At 40.4% G+C, this 19,832-nt stretch overlaps 1 protein-coding gene across 1 annotated transcript; it reads left to right on the forward strand.

Moving 5' to 3' along the window:
* The first annotated feature begins 2,742 nt into the window (after window positions 1–2,742).
* LOC117302116 (2'-5'-oligoadenylate synthase 1A-like) lies at window positions 2,743–18,497 on the forward strand. Its single transcript, XM_033785915.1, has 8 exons — window positions 2,743–2,839; window positions 6,839–6,958; window positions 14,198–14,214; window positions 14,284–14,472; window positions 14,588–14,873; window positions 16,399–16,774; window positions 16,995–17,067; window positions 17,549–18,497. The coding sequence occupies exons 2-8, from the start codon at window positions 6,868–6,870 to the stop codon at window positions 17,612–17,614; spliced, it is 1,098 nt and encodes a 365-aa protein (XP_033641806.1). The 5' UTR covers window positions 2,743–2,839; window positions 6,839–6,867; the 3' UTR covers window positions 17,615–18,497.
* The last annotated feature ends 1,335 nt before the right edge of the window (window positions 18,498–19,832 follow it).

The following is a 19,832-nucleotide window of genomic DNA, read 5'->3' on the forward strand; positions in this document are numbered from 1 at the left end:
TCATTTATGTTTTGTGTATCTCAGCAGTAGAAAAAAAAATGGATATTTGACATTTTAACAAAGAATGGCGGCCATCTTGAAATAAAAAATAAAAAATAAAAAGCCCCTCTTCCTCCTTTTTTTGAAAAACCCGGACGTGAAACATGTTTTTTTTTTACTCGGCCTAAATTGTTGTTTTTTAATTTTGTTGAATTGGACTTTCATTTTGCAAGGAAAGGGATGAGTATGCCTAACACAAAGTGTGTTCACTTTGTTAAAACAAAACTTATTAGAGATGAAGCGCTAAGAGTTCAAGTCGGGTAACGTGCGGTGATGTTGACAATATATTGGTGACTATAGGAACACTATGCTGACAAAAACTACGTCATTAATAACGTACCAAAATGGAATGCAGCCAGCAAACAAGAAAAAAGTATTACAAATTAGGTCAAAATTATATAGACATTTTTTTATAATTGAGCATGTTATATTATGATAATGAGTAGGATATAGATGGCATAAGCTTTCGATCCAATGCGGACTTTCTTTTTGATTAGCATATTATATAATTAAAATTTTAATGTTATGAGCAAGTAAGTACATGATACATGATTTAATGAGAAAGTAAGTATAATACAATGGTTTAGAACTTTTAGGCTATGTTTTATTAGGCCATTTATTTTTTACAACCACGGCTTGTGGGCTCCGGTTTCTGCACCGTCCGCGCCTCTTTGGGGTTTAGTGTGGCGTGCCAAGTTTTGTTGACATGCCAAATATGAAATCAAGAATAAAGAAATCATCACAGTCACTATAAAACAGAGGTTTTGTGTGTTTTTGATGTTTTCAATAGTTTTGTCAAACAAATTAAACTCCTAGATGACAATTTCTGTAAACTTTTTCAAACAACTAAGCACAGTGTAGCACAAGTAATTTGAAGAATTGTTCTTGCTTTGCCAACATGAATAAAAACCTTCTTTAAACATCTTTTCAAACCTGTACATTTTGAAAAAAATATCAGCTGAAAAATCTGGGCAGTAAAAGTATAAAGAGATATCCAGACATGGAAAACAAAATATAAATAAAATACACAGAATCTCCAGGAGACAGTAGGCAGGGCAACTGTCTTTCTCTGCAGGGATAAAGATAGATACTTGCTTTTCCGAACCAGTGATTTCATTGGATACAACCACTTCATTGGATGAACGTGCAATGTGACGTATTTAAACTTTGTATATTATTATCTGTAAGGTGATTACAATGGACGGGGATTTCCCCAGGCCAGAGGCAACCCTCTGGCGTTATTCACGAGCCTCGAAGTGTGACGTCAGATGTTCAGGCGAGGAGACAGATTTCTGTCGCCCCCCCCCCCACCCCCGATGTAAGATGCACATGTTATGTGCCCAAATCTGACCAATACTGCAGTTATCACATCATCTCCTCATAACACGCGTATGTAGGCCCTATTGTTTTATGGCTTTCAAACATCAAGAAGAATGTCTTGTACCAAGACTACCACGTTTGCTGCAGCCACTCTGATGCGTGTTTACAAGTTGATAATAAATGTTATCAAAATTACACACAACATTGTACACACTGTAAATAAAATAACAAGTAACATGTTTTTTTTTTAAAACAAACTTTAAACTAGTTTTAAAAAAATGGGATTTCGGAATCGCGAGATTAAAACTAAGTGTTTTACTCACAAATGATTCAAGCAAACTCATTCACTAATGCGAGATTTTTCCTTTTTATCTATCTTTGTAATAATATCGTGCAAATAAACCGTGAAAGTAAGCATGAATAAATAACACATGTTTCAGCCTAAATCAGGTCCCAAGCTATTAATCTTAGGGCAAAACGTTCTTAGCGTGTTTTTTTTTTTTTGCTAGCTACGATCCCGGGCAAAAAGCTTGGGCCACCCTTTCCTGACGTTATGTATACAACAATTCCCTGTGCACTTCCCATTCACATTCAAAACATTTGTCCCCCGCCCCCCGCCCCCCGCTCAATGTAGTCTCGGTTCCTAGACCATTGGTGTTGCGTGGTCACACACAACGAACGTTCCGATTATGCACGGCAAAAACTGTACACGCTTGTAATGAACGAACGCTAGCGGGCGCTCTGTTTCTCTAATTTCCGGATCTCCCCATGCCCTGTGATTGGCTCCACCGGAAAGTCGGGGAAGATTTGCCGAAAAACAATAAAAAAGTTAAGACCCGTCGTTGCAAATGTGCTAGACCTTGGTGAGCACCGGAAATCAGAGAAACAGAGCGCCCGCTAGCGTTCGTTCATTACAGTGTGTGACCACGCAACACCAATGGTCTAGGAACCTAGACTACGCTCAATGTTGACTTTAACTCAGAACACAGTCGGCAATTGGAACCAACATTGATGAAAGGGGCAGGGGGGCAACGAGATGTGGCCGAGATTGTAGGTAGCAAAGAAAAAACGTCAATGACGTATTGCTAGTCCCAAGCTTATCGGCTGCCTTGTACTGATAGTAGTCGTTGATAGAAAAGGTCAACGGGCGGTACGATCTATTTCTCATCGCATCTGGGAAATTCCCAGAGATCAGTGGAAATTCCCCGTTGCTCCATCCGGGCACTTCCGACGACTTTTGCCTGGTACGACGTTTTTATTTAACTTCATGGTGGTGGTGCGGAAACCAGGGAAATGTTCTACGATTCAAGCATGCAACGCAAGAGGGCGTTTATATTTCGTTTTAACAGTGTGACTAGTAGTAGTCGACTGCGGCCGGTTTTTACTTTGTCTCTTCGCCATGTTCAACATAATTATGCTGCCGTACGCGTTATGGTCGTAGGACTTGGATATGGTTCAACTAGATACCTCTTTGAAGTGTGTAAGTAGAACTATAAGGAGAATAGTTTGGAAATAATAAAATAGTCGTGGACAAGAGAAATCCCTCGGCATTATCGTAGCGTCATACGTTATCGACCCTCATAATGTTTTCTAACCCCAACTTTGATTCTCGTTTTACCGCGAGATTGTGCAAGCTGCACCGGTGACAGAAGCTATGCAGTTTACTCACGGCCTGTATTTTCACCAGGCCCTTAATCATGCTGAGAATAAAATTTCCTGTCGTTGGTTATGCTCAAACATTTATAAAATGATTGATTTTTGGTACATTATTATGCCAACATTCAAATGAGTCAAAGAAACATCATCCAACCTCGTAAGTTCAAAACAATTACTGTCTGCTAGATTGAGTTTCATTCTGCTTTAGTCTCTAGATGGATCACGTGAGGTGGTTACTATTTGGGATTCTATGGTGTGCCAATATGGGGAAAAAATTCAAATACTTTAAGTGAAAATGACAACAATATCTTTTTGGATTAACTGTATACTGTAATAAATTCCGATAAGCGTAATAAATATTATTAAGTCTACATTAAAGAGAAAATATCATAGATTGGTTTCTTATCTCCTGAAACCAAACATTACTGGTCTGAAATAGGGGAAAACGGATTGTTATGAAGTGTGTTTGCTTCAAGGGGGATGGGGTGTTTTACTTTCATGCCTTATGATATCTCTGGATTCTAATATAGTAGCCATAATGCCTTAGGACAAAAATGTAATTAAATTTGTTAAGTAGTAATTGAATAATATTTTTGATTTATTTTGCACGCCATACTAGCTTCTGAATAATATTCAATAAAATACCAACCAATGAAAGGTGTGAAAACATATGACGTTGCTCCAATGTCGTGCATGCATAAACACTGTTAATGTCGGACTGTCTCTCGCAACGAAAACCAAAACTTTAAAAATTTCAACACACCATGAAGTGCACGTTATTGTTAAAAAATTTGATAGATGATTTGAAAAAAAAAAAAAACATTCAGTTTTTGATTGTGAACAATTTTCCTGTTATCCTACTGAAAACACATGACACCAGGATAGTCATGGATAAGAAGTCCCTGGGTATAATACATCCAGACTCAATATCCTATCGTCTAGGAAAGAACAAAAGCGTGTCACTTTAAACCCTTTATAGTTATACCTAAATGATGTCTTTAATTTGCTGCTTCTTATTGAACCATTGTTTATATCATACCTCATACTATATATTTTTTTTTATTGCTTTTGTAAACGTGCATTATTGTACGACAGCATTGAAGTACTGAATTGAATTGCCTCCACCGAGTACCGAATTAGATAGAAGTAGAACTAGAAGTAACCACTGTGACATCTGGCACTATTGTTGAGGCTCTTAGACTGCATAACATTGATCACTGACTCAATAATCTGAAACTGGTGTTTCTTGTTTCTAACTATGCTCCATTCATCCTGTATCTAAACTCGTTCAACTGTAACATTCTTCTCATATCATTCATTGTGATTGTGAAGCCACGCACTCTCAACCAGAAAATCAAATTTGTAGGCCCTGCCCCTGGTATGTGAAGTAGCCAAGCACAAAGGAATGAACTTTTAGTTTTAGTTGTGGAAGGAAAACTTGCACCAGATACTATTATTGTTTCATGAAAAGCCCACACAATCAGGTAAAGGAACTGAACTGGAAGCCCAATCCACGTGTAGTGCCCCCGTCGTGATTCGAACCGGGGTCCTAGAGTAGAGGTGGAAGGCGAGGAAAGATAGGCCTACGTACTACGCCAACCCGGCCACCCAACCACCTAGACTTGATTCAAGTCTTGTTCTCGTGCGAGAGGTCAATGCAGTTGTGAGAGTTTTCTGATGTTAGGCAATGGGACTGACCTTATAAAATTACTAGCACGAGATGGGGACTTGAGTCAAGTCTACCAACCACCCGAGCACTCCGCCTTGTCTTACACAAAACATAGATAGATTGTCTCTTTGGTTTTGACTGTTTGATTGCATCTTATATGGCATACTAGCCCTTCGTTGCAACCATCTTTAATTTCGCCCATTGATATCAATGTATGTTACCAAACCGAGGCTGGAAGAACAAAATAGTCTGGTTCCTTTTTGCAAAATGATTATTATTATCATTATTATCATTCATTTTGGTTATTCGATACGATGACCAAGTCGGGCGGGGACGATATGGGTATTTTAGTATACATGTAATACGAAAGTTAGTGTAAGGCCGCCAGGAGAGCTATTGCCATACCATACACAAGGTCTACACTTTTTATTTACGTGTTTATCATTTTTTTTATCTACCACCAGACGGTTGATTCCATTTGTCGATGAGATTGTAATTGATTTTGACACTGTTTTAAGTAAAACGGACTTCGGTCGGTCAATAAACAAGCCACGGCTGTACCTACCACTATTGTCACCAGCCGGCTTTAATATTCCTAGACTTGATTCAAGTCCCTTTATGGTGCGGGAGGTCCCTGAGCATATCCGCCGCCGTCAAATGTAGCTATTGTGTGGTCCCGGCGTGCGGAACGGGTTAGGGAATGCAGAGCATCACAAAACAATAGTTTTCTGAGATTGGAACGGGATTGGGACTTGAGTCAAGTCTATGCTATACTACGGGGGCAGACCCGTAACGCATAACTAGGCCGAGTAAAAAAAAAAAAAAATTAGCTTCCGGGTTTCTTATAACAAAGGGAAGGAGGAGGGGGCTTTATATTTTATATTTTCAAGAGGGCCGTTAATACAGACATTCTTTTAAAGGCAGTGGACACTATTGGTAATTACTCAAAATAATTATTAGCATAAAACTTTTCTTGGTGACGAGTAATGGGGAGAGGTTGATGGTATAAATCATTGTGAGAAACGGCTCCCTCTGAAGTGCCATAGTTTTCGAGAAAGAAGTAATTTTCCATGAATTTGATTTCGAGACCTCAGATTTAGAACTTGAGGTCTCGAAATCAACCATCTATAAATCAAACGCACACAACTTCGTGTTACAAGGGTGTTTTTTCTTGCATTATTATCTCGCAAGTTCGATGACCGATTGAGCTCAAATGTTCTCAGGTTTGTTATTTAATGCATATGTTGAGATACACCAACTGTGAAGGCTATAGTCTTTGACAATTACCAATAGTGTCCACTGCAGGCCTTTAAAAAATTCAAGTATATATACATTGTTATTTCGCAAAAAAAGGTGGACAAGACATTGTGACTGCCCGACGCAACACTTTTTAAAGCCCAAAGACCAGTCTTCTCACTTAATGTTTCTCAACATAATTATATGCATAAAATGACAAACCTGTACAAATTTGAGCTCAATTGGTCGTCGAAGTTGCGAGATAATAATGAAAGAAAAAACACCCTTGTCACACGAAGTTGTGTGCTTTCAGATGCTTGATTTCGAGAACCCAAAATCTAATTCTGAGGTCCCTAAATAAAATTCGTGAAAAATAACTTCTTTTTTGAAAACTACGTCACTTCAGAGAGAGCCGTTTCTCACAATGTTACTATCAACCTCTCCCCATTACTCGTTACAAAGTAAGGTTTTATGCTAATAATTGTTTCGAGTAATTATCAATAGTGTCCAATGCCTTTTAGACAATGAGCCGGGCTATTTTTACAAAACTTAGTTTCTTTTGCTGAAATCGTTAAAATATATCCCTTTTTTCCGTAAAAAAGAAAAACAAAGAAAAAAGGAGGCGGTCTCTAACAAGGAAGCGACCTGGGACGCTGAGCATGTTTCTTTTTTTAACCTGGCCTTATGTGGAGGGGCGAATATGAAATAAAAAGTTCAGTGGCGCGCAGCAGCGACACAGGGGGGGGGGGGGGCGTTGAGCCTGTTGGGAAAGTTGGAGAAAATAAAATTCAATCCATTTTGGAGCAACATTTTCGCACTATGACATTGGTTATAATCGTTATCGTTTTTCGTCATAGCTGCAGTAGTGTGACTGGCCCTTTAAAGCGCAACTTCCACAACATTCTCTTGTTTTTGCAGAATTGACCGTGCAAGTGACTTGAGTTAAAATGGCGTCGGGGGGCAAAAAGAAGAATGAAGACGAAGGATCAGCAGGCTCGTGGTGTACGTTTGGTGCAGTGTGGTATTGGCGTACAAGGGGTGAGTCGAGGAGTCCTGCACTAGGAAGAAAGGACACAGTGGACGCTCAGCTTGGGTGCAGGATTCAGACTGATGGCCTCGTGGCCAGCTTGGGAGCTGGCCACTCATGCCGTCATGCCTGACTGATTATTTATTACGTAACCAATCACCAATCACCACATTCCTCCCTATCATATACTTTTAGGAGGGAAGTATGAATTAAAAACAAAAGTTTATTTTTACAAAAATTACTTGTGAAATATGGAGGGATTTTACATAAATTCAAAACAACAGTGTATTTTACAAAAATTAACTAAACCCCTAAATATATATAATGTTCATTTCTCTTTTCTTCTTTTCTTTTGTTAGAAGAGCCTTAATATAATACCTTCACTTCTCTTTTCTTTTTTTCTTTTTAGAAACAGAGATAAGGTGAAGCATTTATTTACACAACTTGTCAACTTGTCAAATGTTTAAAGTAAATCTTACACTTCCAAACCACATTATTTTAGGTAACATAATGTAAAATAAATAGTAGGGCACAGGCAAACCAGTACATTCTCACTTTGTGCATCCAAATACAATGCACAAAGTAAACTGTAAAAAGGTTGACCCAACTGGTCATCGAAATTGGGGAACTGTAGATTGCGTTTTTGCACCGGGGGCAGTCCGATATAAACTTGTCGTATGCGTCCCATACGCATGTCTCCTCGGGGTTAAAGGCTGAAACCTCGTCGCCCAACTGGCGTTGGACGACGAAGTTTACCAGCTCATCACTGGTGGATGCCAACCCCAACCCGGAGCAAACATAACGCACAAACCCCTCTAGTCTGGTAGCCAGTTCCGGTATGTGATCCTCGTCGAAGGGGCCGTGAAGATCAACGTGCAGGGCGATAACCCAACGGCGGCAGTTCCAACATGTAAGGAGTGGGAACAGAAACCACCAACCCTCGCTTGCGATGTGGTATCGGATTACATGCCGTCTCATCTTGTTTGTTCTCGTCCCACATCCCGGTTGCATCCAGGGAGCGTTTCTGTGGATGACCGTCCCGATTTCGGTGAGACGGCTGGCGTTGACGTCCGGGATGCTGGAGGGGGCGTTGGCGTCTGGGCTGCTGGAGGGGGCGTTTCTTGGTCGGATGAAGGTCCCGGGGCTGGAAGAAGATCGGGTACAATGATAGAGTCCAGCAACCCATCCTCGTTATCATTTTCCGAAAAAAACATCGGCGTATTCAGTTAGAACACAAGCCAAATGATCCGACTGGTGAGAAGTTAAATGTTCCCGAGATTTGTTCCATAGTTCCGAAACATGTAATGGAACTTGATTAACTTGCTCTACAGACAGTTCTGACAGATTGACGCCCGGCTGGCACCGGACTTCCCTGCAGGGAAAATCAATTTGGTTGTTAAGAATACCACCACTTTCACTCGGATCTACTACTGCTGCGGGAACGCCCGGCGAGCACCGGACTTCCCCAGGAGCCGAATGGGAGCTACCTGTATCAAGATTAGGTATACAATTCGGCATTACACAGTCAATTTCTTCTGCCCTTCCAACCACGTGACCCTTCCTAAGATGTACATACCTATTGCTATCGTTACGAATGCATATGAAACATGTAGCTAAGTTACGAGAATCGGTTTCCATGGAAACCACAGCATAAGGTATTAAAATCCCTTCATGGCACATTTCTGGGCCGCGGATTAGGACTTGTTTGGTTGATGGGTTGGACAATTGGGCCTGGGCAATAATCTCTGTGTTGGGAGGGACAACCACTTTCCTTGACAGTAACACTCTATGCACAGAATACTTTTCATTTTCAATTCTTCTCATCTGTGCGAAAATTTGTTGACCGTTGAGGTTTAATGTATCCTCCATTAGGTTGATGACCCCGGAATGGGCTTTAAGGAAATCTAGCCCTAAAATAAATTAATCCTCAATAGGAGCTACTAGTAAGTCCCAAGATAAGTTTGATCACCGATAATTAAGGGCACATTTGAAAACTTATTGGCAATTATTTTACTGCCCTTTCCAGCCCCCCGAAGTAAAACCTGTTCGGATGGCATTTTTGGATGATTAATCTTATCAAATAGGTCATTACTGATTATAGACACTTGCGCTGCAGTATCCACCACAGCTTGAGCGCTTAAACCTTGAACTTTGATTGGGATTACCAAACTAATACCAGGGTTCTGAGACAATTGAAATTCTTGTATTACCGATGATGCTTGGTCAGCGTTGAAATCAATAGGCATAGGTTTTGTTTGGCCTGTAAGTTCTAAGTTGACCGATTGTTGGCCGTCACAATCAGTCACTACTGGTTTAAAGTTGGCTTGTAAGCTGGACGGATTGGCGAGGTAGGGCGTGAATTAATGTTAAGGGGCCATTCCATGGCAAAGTGCCCTATCGCATTACAATGTACATTTGTAACACCGCTGCCTTGATGGGGATGCAGACGGTGATGGCCCACGGTATGGTGACGAACTACGTACGCCTCGGCGGAGGACCGTGTAAGCGGTGAGTCAGGGACTCGGTTCTGCTTTGTACAACAATAGGGGAGCAATTGCTGGGTTAACGGCCGTCCCCTTAAGGCAGGTTAATAGTTCGCGAAGATTCCTATTCATTTCTGACCAATCTAAGTGAATATCAACATTATCCTTGCCCGTTTGTCTTACTTGAATTTGTTGGGCACTTTCAGGGGGGGGGGGTCTGACCTTCATCCGACAATCGCCGGACGGAAGGATCAGACAAAAACGAAACGTGGCGAACCCGTGATCTACCCTGGCGTGACAATAGCTTGTGATTGTGGGTGGCTGTTTGGGTGTACTGAACTGCCTGATTGAGTGTCTGTGGATCTCGGAAAAGCGCGAGTTCTGCAATCTCAATATTGTTACAACCCTTTAAAAATGCTTCCCTTGCAAGAGTTTCAAACACTTCCGTGTTTGCCGTGGGGTAGGCGCGAGTAGTAGTCTGCCTCACACGCTGCCCAAACTCTTCCAAGGTTTCATCTTCATTTTGTCTAATTGCGGCAAGTTCTGCCCTGCTAATTATTGGGTCCTTAGTTTTTCCAAACATCTTAAGTAGTTGGTCCCTATTAAGCTTAAAACTACGCCTAATTTTAGGCTCTTGCCAAGCATAGCTTTCTAAAGCATTGTCGGTAAGCGCCCCCACTAGCTGTACTAGTTTAGTATCCTCATCCCACTTGCAACATTCTGCCATCATCTCAAATTTTGTTACAAAAGCATGAAAATCAGTAGAACCATTGTATGGGGACAACTTGGGTACATTTTTCACTTGGTTTAGCAGGAATGTTAAAGCTAAGAGGCGGCGCCAATCCCGCCGTGTTTTGGAGGAGTCGGGATTGTATTAGCATTGTGTGTAGCGGCATTAGGGTATTGTTCAGTGGGTGGTGTGGAAGGCGTGGCAGAAATTCCAAAAGGCATACTAGGCTTTTGTTCAGTGATTTGTGGTGCAGGGCTTTGTTCATATTTAACCTGTTGTTTCTTTTCACCATTGGCTTGGGAATGCATCTCACTTAGAATGTGAGCAGGCAAGGGTGGAGCTTTTTCTCCGATAGCTTTTAGAGTGGCGTCTATCATTGTATCCCCAGTATTTTGTTTAATTCCTTTTGTCCCACCGCTAGCTGAAATTGGTTGATCAAGTAGTTGTTTTTCTTGGGTTTGATTGAATTTTAGCTCTAGACTCGCTATTTTTGAGGAGTTTGCTTCCATCGCTTTAACCATAATTTCAACCTGTTTGGTAAGCAAACCAAAGACATGGGACAGTTGTGTTATGTCTGCCTGTTGGGCAGTTGGGTCGGCCTTGGGGTCGGTTAGGGGTGTCTCAATGTACTTTAAAATTATCAACCCCTTTTCTGCAAATTCGTTAAGTTTAGTTTGCAGAGAAGGGTTATCATGAAAAGTGTCAATTGATATTGTGCCCAACTCTTCCCTTTTTGACACTATTATCTGGGCAAACTTGACCCCTATTACCGGTAATGTTGTTAATTCCTTAACGGATGCCGAGTTTATATTAATGGCCATTGTGATATTACGGGTCAAGGGTCACAGTAGATGTATTGCGTAGCTTATAATTAAACGTTCAAAATATATATAGAGAATCTGCTACAAAGTCTATAAATCTAGACAGTCACTTGTTATAACTGTTACGCCTCTGCTGGCAGTGACGCCCAGCAGTTTGACCTGATAACAGTTATTTTATATTTTTGGTGATGCCAAAAATTGAACTTAATATAGTTCGAGCGCTTTTTAAATAAAATTACCGCACCAAGCAAAGCAAAGCTATGAGTAGCAGAATCTATAGAATATAATTATTATCAATGCAAATACAGAATAGCAAAGCACGGGAATGGCATTATTAATATTTTATACAAAAAAATTGTCTCGGTGTTAGTGCCGACAAATTCAACAAGCGCCGAGAGCGTCGACAGACTACTACTAATCACAGTATATAGCTTTGACGGTGGGAAATACTTTATTAACAGAAAGTCACCAGAGATTCGTTAATTTAAAGAGAATTTTAAACGCTTCCCGTAAATTTCGGCAAAAGCGTAAATGTAAAATTAAATTACACCAGAACAAATGAAGTGGCCGCAACAGTTGAAACACGTGGCCTAGGCCTACGTCTCAAATGATGTTAAATTTATATTATGGGAAAAACAAAAGTAAAAATAAAAGGGTGACAATTTGCTGTTTAAAAGTTATTTCTACCCTATATTTATACTTTACGTTATATCCTGAAGTAGTTCACTAGAAAAAACACGCAACTTGAAGATTAATCCTCGTCGCCAATGTTGTATTGGCGTACAAGGGGTGAGTCGAGGAGTCCTGCACTAGGAAGAAAGGACACAGCGGACGCTCAGCTTGGGTGCAGGATTCAGACTGACGGCCTCGTGGCCAGCTTGGGAGCTGGCCACTCATGCCGTCATGCCTGACTGATTATTTATTACGTAACCAATCACCAATCACCACAGCAGCACTTGCTGCAGCTGCCGTAGGCACCTATGCTGCTGTCAAGTTAGTGCAGCATGTAACAAAGGAGGCCGAGCCGGAGGACGAGCCTCCAGTGACAAGAGGATACAGTAGTGGTTCTGGTGGAGTATACAGAGGTGGACAAGATTACCAATCTTCATCTTCGAGTGATTGGTTTCCGAGTCAAGATTCGTATAACCCCCGTAGTGGATCCCAGGAACCTAAGAGGGTCCCTAAGCCGTTTGAATCAATTCCAGGTTAGAGTGACTTCGGGAAACGCAAGGGCACTTAGTGTATCCAAACATGCATGAAAATACACTTGTAAAAAATGTTGACTCATCACAGTTGCACAAAAATAATGAAAGAAAAAAACACCCCGTTGCACAAAGTGTGTGCTTTCTTAGCCTATACGCCCCTCTTAATAGTTCTGAACAATTCTAACCCAAAACGAAGCCATATAAGAAATATGAAGTCATGCATGAATTTTAAGAGAGGCGTTTATGAAAGCCTTCAAGCCTGAAGTTTTTGAATAATTATTTGAGTGAGAAATTACTTCTTTCTCAAAAGATTATTTACTTCAGAGGGAGCTGTTTCTCACAATGTTTTACTGTCAACTACTCTCCTTTGCTCGTTATCATGTATACACTTTGTTATGCTTTAAACATTTATCTCGAGTAGTTGCCAGTAGAGTCCAGTGCCTTTATAACATGCGTTGTCAATATTTGTTTGCTGTATGTTATTTCTGACAATGACAACAATGAACAAGATCAAAATGAGTGTGTCACTTACTGGCGACAGTGGAGACTTTTATACCGTTTTCAAAGGGTGCGTTCGATTAGCTTCCCTGGGTCGACCCCGCGGTGCTCACTCGGGTGAGCCCCTGACAAGAGCTAATCGAATGATCACACTCGGCCTCGCGTGGTAACGGCGTGCAGCTCAGGTCAGCCACAACTGACCCACTGCACAAGCAGGCCACTGGGGGCTGACCCGGGTGAGCCCCTGGAATGACGTCAAAGCTATTCGAACGCACCGCGGGCAGACCGGGGTCGACCCAGGGAAGCTAAACGCACCCAATGATTCTTGTACATCATTTGTGTAGGCCTATATGTAATAAGCTCTTGCGTGGCTATCTGGGCCCAATTTCATAGAGCTGCTAAGCACAAAAAAATTGCTTAGCATGAAATTACCTCTTTGATAATAACAGGCTTACCAACCACATTTCCATTTGTTGCATGTTGCTTGTTACTGGTATTCAGCTGTTGTTTGCTTGTCCTGAAAATCACGTGGAAATTTGGTTGGTAATCCTGTTTTCATCAAGAAATTTCTTGCTAATTAAATTTTCGTGCTTAGCTGCGCTATGAAATTGGGCCCAGTTTACTCACCTATAGTGCGTTTTGGCGACCCCAAACCAAAGCCCAAACTGACTCAACAAGTCGGTTAGCGGCATAGAGCTATATATATTGACTAGAGCGCTAACTTGCTCTGCGTTTTGAAGCCACCCTGGGCGCAGACATGTTTGATGTGTTGCGTGAATTCGGAATTTTAAGAGAACACACATTGCCCCGATTATTTTACATTCTGCGTGTGCGCATCTAATCCTACCTCCATGGTATACGTACGCAACTGTCCACTTGCGTACGTCCGCGCTACGAAAACCGTAACTTCGCCTTGATTGCCGTACTAAAAAAAAGTAAACGCGCCTTTTAACCATGACGCACATGACGCTCGCAGTTTGTGCGCTGATCAGCAGATTGTGCGTTCACATTTACTGCATTTTTTGCTTCGGTGGCACATAAAAAAGAACAAGCGCACTGTCATGCAAATAGCTGTACAATGGGAGACTTTCTGGGACGATAGAGGGCAGCAGACTTACCGGGTAAATCCATTGTTCTCAGAATTATGCGCATGTTCAGAACTACGTAAACAATGGAAATTTACCCGGTATGTCTACTGCCACCTAGCGTTGGAAAGTCTCCTAATGCCGTACAAATTTCAAGCTTTTGTATTTGTTTGTACATAAACATGGATGCACCCACACGGCTTCAAAACCTTAGTGCGTGTATAACTGAGTGTTAGCGCTCTAGTCAATATATAAAGCTCTATGGTTAGCGGTTGGTCTGAACAGCAACGTCACCACGCCTCAACCAAACACGCGAAAACGCTGACCAATGTTCTGGTTGGGGTCGCCAAAACTCACTCCTATGTGTTCCTCTATGAGGTTTCAATGTTGGCTGATATATTTAGTTTATTGTTCAACTTCTACCACAGAGGGCGGAAACAACATGGACTCGCAAATGATATATCATTATCACGGGCCAGCAGAGAGAAACCCGTCTACCCGTGGAGGTGGATTAGTCTTGGAGAAGGAAGAACCCTGGTGTTTATCTTCGGGTAATCTGGAGACTTGGTACAATGGCAACATACAACGTGGAACGGATGACTTCAGAACCGACTGTCAGTCAGCAATCGACAGTGTGGTCAGACACATTCACAAGAATTGCTCCTCTGATATTCTTGACTTCGATGTTGATAAAGTTGTCAAGGTAAGTACATTTAAAATTGAATTCTTGTAGACAACTAGTATGTTTCTTGTAAGCTATACCCACCTGAGGTTGTAGTTTGGGTATCCTAGTTCCAGATGTTTTGTTTCATTCGCAGGGTGGATCGCTCGGAAAAGGCACTATGGTAAAAGATCTATCGGACGTGGACCTGGTTGCATTCGTCAACAAACCATACCCAAAACCCATCGCGGAGATTGGAAAAGAAGAGTATACGAAAACCCTGTCAAGAATCATTTCTGACATAAAGTCAACTTTGGAAGGTGTCCCGGTTGTCCAAATCGTACGATCCGATCAATACTTGGTGAATTTCAAGATGCAAGTCAATAGTCGATGGATTGACGTCGATCTCCTTCCTACAACGGACAATGCTAAATGTTATATCTGTAAGTACTAATTTATTTTAATTTTTTATTTATTTATTTCTTCTTTACCCTGGGGAAACCTCTCAGTGGAACACTGTTTTTCAGAGGTGCCCGGCAACTACAATCACATTAAAATTTTGAATCTATTAATATAAAAATACATTTATAATAATATATTGATTAAAGGCAGTGGACACTATTGGTAATTGTCAAAGACTAGCCTTCACAGTTGGTGTGTCTCATCATATTCATAAAATAACAAACCTGTGAAAATTTGAGCTCAATCGGTCATCGAAGTTGCGAGATAATAATGAAAGAAAAAAACACCCTTGTCATACGAAGGTGTGCGTTTAGATAGTTGATTTCGAGACCTCAAGTTCTAAATCTGAGGACTCGAAATCAAATTCGTGGAAAATTACTTGTTTCTGACAATGTTTTATACAATCAACCTCTCCCCATTATTCGTCACCAAGAAAGGTTTCGTGCTAATAATTATTTTGAGTAATAACCAATAGTGTCCACTGCCTTTAAGAGCAATATTAAAAATGGAAAACAGATTACGGATATACGACAACACCACAAATTCTTTACAACAAGCAAAATATACAACAGAGACAAAGGTTAAAAACCTGGTCCAGCCAGGAAAACACCACATGACCCATCTATTAAAAATTGTTGTATTGTACTTTCAAACCTATAGTGTATGGCAAGGGATTTTTAAGTGTAAGGGGGAGTTGGTTAAATGAGTTGTCCCCACGAGCAGCAGGTTCTTTTTCAAGATCACCAAAGCACACAAGTTAAATCTCTGCACCCTAATATTATAATACGTTCAAGTTAAATCCACGAACCAAGTGTTTAAACTAGAAACTCCAAGTTCGGATTCATTTTACCAAACCATTATAAGAGGAACTGTTGATTCATTCCTGAAGTTTTCCGAATTTGAATTTACATTATGGCATCATTGGTTTCCGAAAACTATCGGTCTTTTTAGTTAAGGGAAGACATTTTCATCACAAGTCAAAAGGGCAAATAAATAACTTTGCACTGAAAGGGTTTGCCATTTTACACCATAATTAACTTACAGTACAACACAACACATTAACTTGAACATGAAGGTCCGCTTATAATAATATAATTTAGTCCGCTTATTGTCTGCAGTTTGAGCAAATTCATGCTCTCATCTTCAATTAAACCGGACGTCGTAATGGGTGACCTAGAAAATAATGATTCGCACAATCAACCCTATGTAATCGTCAGGTTTTCCTTTTACTTTGTGAACTAACAAGGTCCGCATTTTTTTAAGTAAAACAATTCGTTTAACAAAATGGCGCACCTTGTTTTTTAAGTTCACAAAGCACAAGGAAAACCACACAATGTCAAGAATCATTATTAATTTCATAACTCACGCTCTTTTGTTATAGCCCAAAGCGCAAACACTGTTTAGTTTACTTGTGCACAGTTTGAGTAACTTTAAATAATGCCGTAATCTTCAGAAACGGCCAGTCGCTAAATATTCAGTGCTTGATTCTGGTTTATTTCTTTCTAGCGTACCGTAAATTGTTCCTGTCTATGCTAGACGTCGGACATGGAACACGAGGGTATTATTCTGCATCACTTGTTCAGCACCAAGTGCGGTTTGTTAAGGAAAAACCTGGCCACGTGAAGGCGCTGATACGCCTGGTGAAGTACTGGGCGGCTAGATACCTCCCTGATAAACTCAAGAAGTCCTACCCGCTGGAGTTAATCACCATCTACCTATGGGAGAAGGCAGGGGAGCCCGGTGCACTGAGCAAAGCCCGGGGTTTGAGGAGCGTCTTGGAGGTTCTGACCAAGCTGGACACGCTGCGTGTTTATTGGAAATACATGTCCGGTGTGGATGATCAGCTCAACGAAACTATTATCACGAAACTCGACATGAAAAGGTAAACTAAAATGATGAGCGTCAAAATAATATTCCCCATTTTTTTTTAGAGGAAACTAAACATTATGTAAAAGGTCTTGTCACCACGGCATTTTACAGACACCTCAGGGCATGCAAAGGATTACATTTCGTACGTGTACGTTGCACACTACGAGACTTGAAAAGTTGATTGAAAATAACAATAAGCCATGCTCGTTACTAACTATACCTCTCATCTACAGACCAATCATTTTGGACCCGGCAAATCCGACGAACAACGTTGGCATCTTGTACCAGTGGGGGAACAACAAGGAGGTAAGCAAAATGCAATCACCTAAACCATTGCTGTCCTACACTTACTGCATTTTATGACTATCTTGTATAACTTATCAATAAAAATTACTGTGAATCATCAATGTTTTCATATCTTAATTTACTATGTGTTACTGTGTATTACTTATAATTTGAACCTATTATTGACAAACTTTGTTTTGAAAATGTGAAATGTAAGGACAGCATTGAAATAAAATGTAGGATGAATGAATGAATTATCAAGAGTTGATACAAACGAACAATGTTCGGATTCAGGTACTTTTTTAAAAATGTCTTCAGATTTACATTCAACTTACACGGGTTTGAAGATAATGATAGTAGAAAGCTTCCCTTCAAATATTACTTATTAAGGTGCTTTAGTTTTTGAGAAATTAGTAAAACAAGTCCCAAAATAAAATTATTTTAGCATGTAAAAACTCATTAACCATTACTCATACAGTGTTTTCAATTCTAACTCATACAGGTGATAAAGGCAGCTGCCGAAAAGACCCTCCGGACCACCCTTTTCAGTGACGTCACTGCGTGGTAAAACGTGTAGGGCGCCCTCAGTTGAAGCAAGGAGTGACATGTTCAAATAGTTGGTCGTCGCACAGTTAATGAACTTTAATCCTATAGCAAAATAATCGAGTTGAATGTTAGCAATAAAATTAAGCATGTGAACACAGTTCGTGATCACCTGTTTGAGGTAATATTGCCGAAAATTCGGAGCGAATAATGACTACGCATAAAGAATAATCCCTACAGGAGTACACAATCTACGAATTTTGGGCTAACAAGTTGTATATTTTTTCATAAAAAGAAGTCGTACCTCGAAATGAGATCTTTCTCAAAATGCAATTTACTATCCCAAAACTGCTGTACTTCTTATACCATGTAAGTTTTTATTGCCATTAATATTCCATTTACCAAACTTATGATTCACTGCGGTGGTAAATGTATCACCGGCCAACCGAGCTGGCGTGTTTTATTTGGGTGGTTTGGTTGAAGGTAAAAACGGACAGAGAGAAGAAACACACAAAAAAACGTGAAAATAGAAGAAAACAACATAATAAACAGGAATATCGTGGGATTTCCTCATTCAGCAACATGTTTTACACAACTGCCCTTCAAGAGTTTATATGTTGGACTCCGTTATTATGTAACAATATGCCTATTGTTTTGGGATTTAGAAAAGGCTACATCTCTGCGGGATTAATATAATTTTATTACAACACTACAAACTTTTGCCTATTCAGATATTCTGGAAAGTTTAATAATGATAACATTTTCAGTACTATATAAAAAGAAATAGAACTTGTATTAATTCGCACGCATAGTATGGCGATATTTAACAAGTTTTCATTGTATGGTGTAGTGTGGACATGTAAGCTAAAGTACACACAGTTTCATGATTAAAAGTTAGTTGTATGTAATGGTTTTATGTCAAACATTGATAACTGTTTACAAGTTAGTTGTAGTTTAAAGCCATTAGACACTTACGGTAAACAGTATTGTCCAAAGGCCCACACTTCGTGTATCACAACTTATATATAAAACAACAAACCTGTGAAAATTTAGGCTCAATCGGTCATCGGAGTCGGGAGAAAATAACGGGAAACCCACCCTTGTTTCCGCTCGTTTCGCCGTGTCATGACGTGTTTCAAATAAGTCCGTAATTCTCGATATCGATAATTGATGTTTTAATGTTTTCTCAAAAAGTGAAGCATTTCATGGAATAATATTTCAAGAGAAGTCTTTCACCATTACCTTCTGTAAACCCTGTAAGTTATTTGTAAATCTGTGAACTTTTATTTGTTTTTCTGTTCCGAAAGTGTCCAATGGCTTTAAGTGTAAGTTATGTTCATTATTATAATCCAGTAAATCTACATGATTAAGGGAGTCGTGGCCGAGCGTTGAAGAACACAAGTTCTGGTGATTCTTTTCAGCAGAGTGTGGATTCGTGAGTCGTGACACTTAACCCCCCAAAAAAGAGAAAGGAAATAGATATGGCCTAAGTCTAAATGGTCATAAAGATAATAATGATTTCGACTGAAGATTTGTGCAAAGTATGGCGCCAGGAGACAGGCAAAAAACAAATAAAGAATCATTTCATTTCCTCAAAACAGTATTTCGTTCCCTAGAAATATTAATGTCTTCCCCTCTGTATCATTTTCTAAAACGATTCATTGCACTTTTGATCCTCCCTCACTGAAACCCCTCCCCATGCCCTCACTCAGTCCACTAGATCGAACCTCTATTTCTACCTCCATGGTCGAACAATTAACAGCTTGGTCCTGATAGGTGAAATGGGGACTTGGATAAAAATCATTCGGGTTTGCAAGAAACTCGCATCATTGGGTACTGTGTTCGATTAGCCTTACACTGGGTGCGTTCGTTTAGCTCCCCTGGGTCGACCCCGGTGCGTGGCGGATTTTTTTTACGAGGACGAACGTGAGTAATTATCTGCATACGTTCGTCCTGGGCAAAAAAAAAACCGCCACACACCGGGGTCGACCCAGGGAAGCTAAACGAACGCACCCACTCTCGAGTGTCAGCCACCACCCACGGCCCCAGCTCACGAGGGGCTTGACTGGGCCCCTGTCTTTATCTGCAAGGATACATACAGGTATACCTGCTGCTCAGATCCAGTGATTCCATTGGATACAATGATTTCATTGCATAAACGTGCAAAGATACATACAGGTACCTGCTACTCAGATCCAGTGATTCCACTGGATACAATGATATCATTGGATAAACGTACAAAG

This window comes from Asterias rubens, chromosome 18, assembly GCF_902459465.1.
Source record: "Asterias rubens chromosome 18, eAstRub1.3, whole genome shotgun sequence".
Taxonomy (NCBI): Eukaryota; Metazoa; Echinodermata; class Asteroidea; order Forcipulatida; family Asteriidae; genus Asterias; species Asterias rubens.

Coding starts and splice junctions, on each gene's coding strand:
- LOC117302116 (XM_033785915.1), top strand. CDS start 6,868: ATGGCGTCGGGGGGCAAAAAGAAGAATGAAGACGAAGGATCAGCAGGC. Junction 14,473..14,587: donor ATGTTGATAAAGTTGTCAAG/GTAAGTACATTT, acceptor TTTCATTCGCAG/GGTGGATCGCTCGGAAAAGG. Junction 16,775..16,994: donor ACGAAACTCGACATGAAAAG/GTAAACTAAAAT, acceptor TCTCATCTACAG/ACCAATCATTTTGGACCCGG.